The 1,962-nt window shown below is 64.8% G+C and overlaps 1 protein-coding gene across 1 annotated transcript in view; it reads right to left on the bottom strand.

Moving 5' to 3' along the window:
- Window positions 1–1,962, bottom strand: part of CEP131 (centrosomal protein 131) — a 32,660-nt gene that overhangs the window by 1,741 nt on the left and 28,957 nt on the right. The window contains 3 exon segments of the mRNA XM_042783572.1: window positions 157–320; window positions 428–605; window positions 684–826. Of these exon segments, the coding sequence (XP_042639506.1) occupies window positions 157–320; window positions 428–605; window positions 684–826 (485 nt within the window).

The raw sequence follows: 1,962 nt of genomic DNA, 5'->3' as shown, positions 1-1,962 counted from the left end.
CACACCCCCGCAGCGCGTCCCCCACCCACGGCCCACACCCCCGTAGCACGTTCTCCCCACCCATGGCGCACACCCCTGCAGCTCATCCCCCACCCACGGCGCACAGCCCCGCAGCGCGTCCCCCACCGGCGGCGCACACCCCCGCAGGGCCCCCACCTGCGGTGCACCTCTTCCAGCTCCTCCTGCTTCTCCCGCGACAGCCGCTCCAGCTGTGCCTTGAGCCGCTGATTCTCCCCCTCTGTGGCTCCCAGCCGCTCGGCAAATTCCTGCCGGACCACCTGGGCCAGGCCGCTCTGCTCACCTGTCAGCCGTTGGTTCACCTGGGCGGGGGAGGGAGGGGGCCGTGAGGGGACAGGGAGGTGTGCAGCCAGGGGCGTGAGCAGGGGCGGGTGGGGGGGCTGTGGGGGCCGCCTGCCCCCCCGCTCACCGCCCTGGCGTCCTCCAGCGCCTGCTCCTTCAGCCGCAGCAGCCCCTGCAGCCGCACAGCCTCCCCCTCGGCCTCCCCGAGGCGGCCCTTCAGCTCCGAGCACTGCTCCCGGAGCCGCCGCTCCGACCGCTCCAGCTCCGACAGCTCCGCTTCAAACTTGTCCCGGAGGCGCTTGACTCTGGGGGGCAGGGTCAGCCCTGGGGGTGTGCCCCCCAGGCCCGTCAACACCCCACCCCGGCCTTGGCTCCAGCCTCACCGGCTCTCGGCGGCCCGCTCCACCTCCTCCCGGGCCTGGGTCATGTCCGCCTCAAGACGCTGGATGACCAGCTCGATGTCCTTGTCCCGGCCTTTCCGGAGCTCCTCCTTCAGCTCCCGTTCCCGGGCCAACAGCCATGCTTCCTGGGGGTGTGCATGGGAGGGGCATGAGCAAAGCCCTTCACCCCAAAACCAGCATCAGAGGGACGGACACTCCACCAGCTCAGCACGCCACACAACATGCAGGAGAGGCGGCCAGGAAAACGTGGGAGGACAGGGGCCAGCGACAGCCAGTCGCACTCGGGACAACGTCAGAGGCTGGGGGACAGGCCCATCCCAGGCCAGAGGGGCCCGAGGTGTGCAGCAGCCAGATGCTCGCTGACATTAGCACAGCAGTCCAGACTTGCTCCACCACTGTCTGCGTGCCGGGCGGGCGAGAGGACGGCAGTGACGACCCCTGCAGGCAGAGGTGGGCACCCTCGTGCCTGGGCGGGGTCGGGACAGCGTCTGGAAGGCAGCCTCGAAATAGCCTTTGGAATTTCCGCACGAGCCCTCCACCTGGCACCCCAGGCTAGGTTTGCCCCACAGCTGGTGAACTGCACCAAAGCACCCCAGGGACGGCCACTAGGGTCCATTCCCCTTCCAGGGAGGGTTGTAAAGCGTAAAACCAAGACCACCGAACAAGAGCAACACAAGAGCTCAGAGAGCAACCTCCTGGGGCGGTGAGTCGACACTCACGGGGAGAACAGTTCAGAAAAGGAGCACAGAGCATCATTCAAGTCCGAGGCTGTCACCTCCGCCACGGACATAAACGCAGACACGGCTAACCACACTGTGCTGCTGTGTCTGTGCATAACATCAGAACAATGACGATGGGAAAAACGGGGTGAGTGGGCATCGGTCAGTGGGGCACTGGGGGGGGCAGCGGGCGTCTACACACAGACTCCAATGAGGTCTAACCCTTAGAAAAAGACCGGACACTGAGGGCTGAGGGGCTGAGCAGCGTCAATCAGTTCATAGTTCACGGCCCAGCAAGAAGCTGGAGGAGAGAAGGGTTTCTCTCTGATTCCAGAACAGCCCCCGCGCCCCCTCCTGTTAACACCTTTCCAAGGCCTTAGTCCTCCAAGGGACCACAGGAGAGCACGGTGGAAGAATCGCACAGCCTCTGCTTAAAAACACCAGGCCCATAAGTTCATGTGAATGATCAGAATTCCCAGGTGTATAGTAGAGCTGACAAGGGGCAAGGTTATGGTCATTGCTTGGTCACAGCCAGCTACCCA

This window comes from Orycteropus afer, unplaced genomic scaffold (assembly GCF_000298275.1).
Source record: "Orycteropus afer afer isolate SDZICR_OR568_19922 unplaced genomic scaffold, OryAfe1.0 scaffold00018, whole genome shotgun sequence".
Lineage (NCBI taxonomy): Eukaryota > Metazoa > Chordata > Mammalia > Tubulidentata > Orycteropodidae > Orycteropus > Orycteropus afer.
Note: the sequence above shows the minus strand (reverse complement) of the source record. Positions and strands in the feature narration are given on the sequence as shown.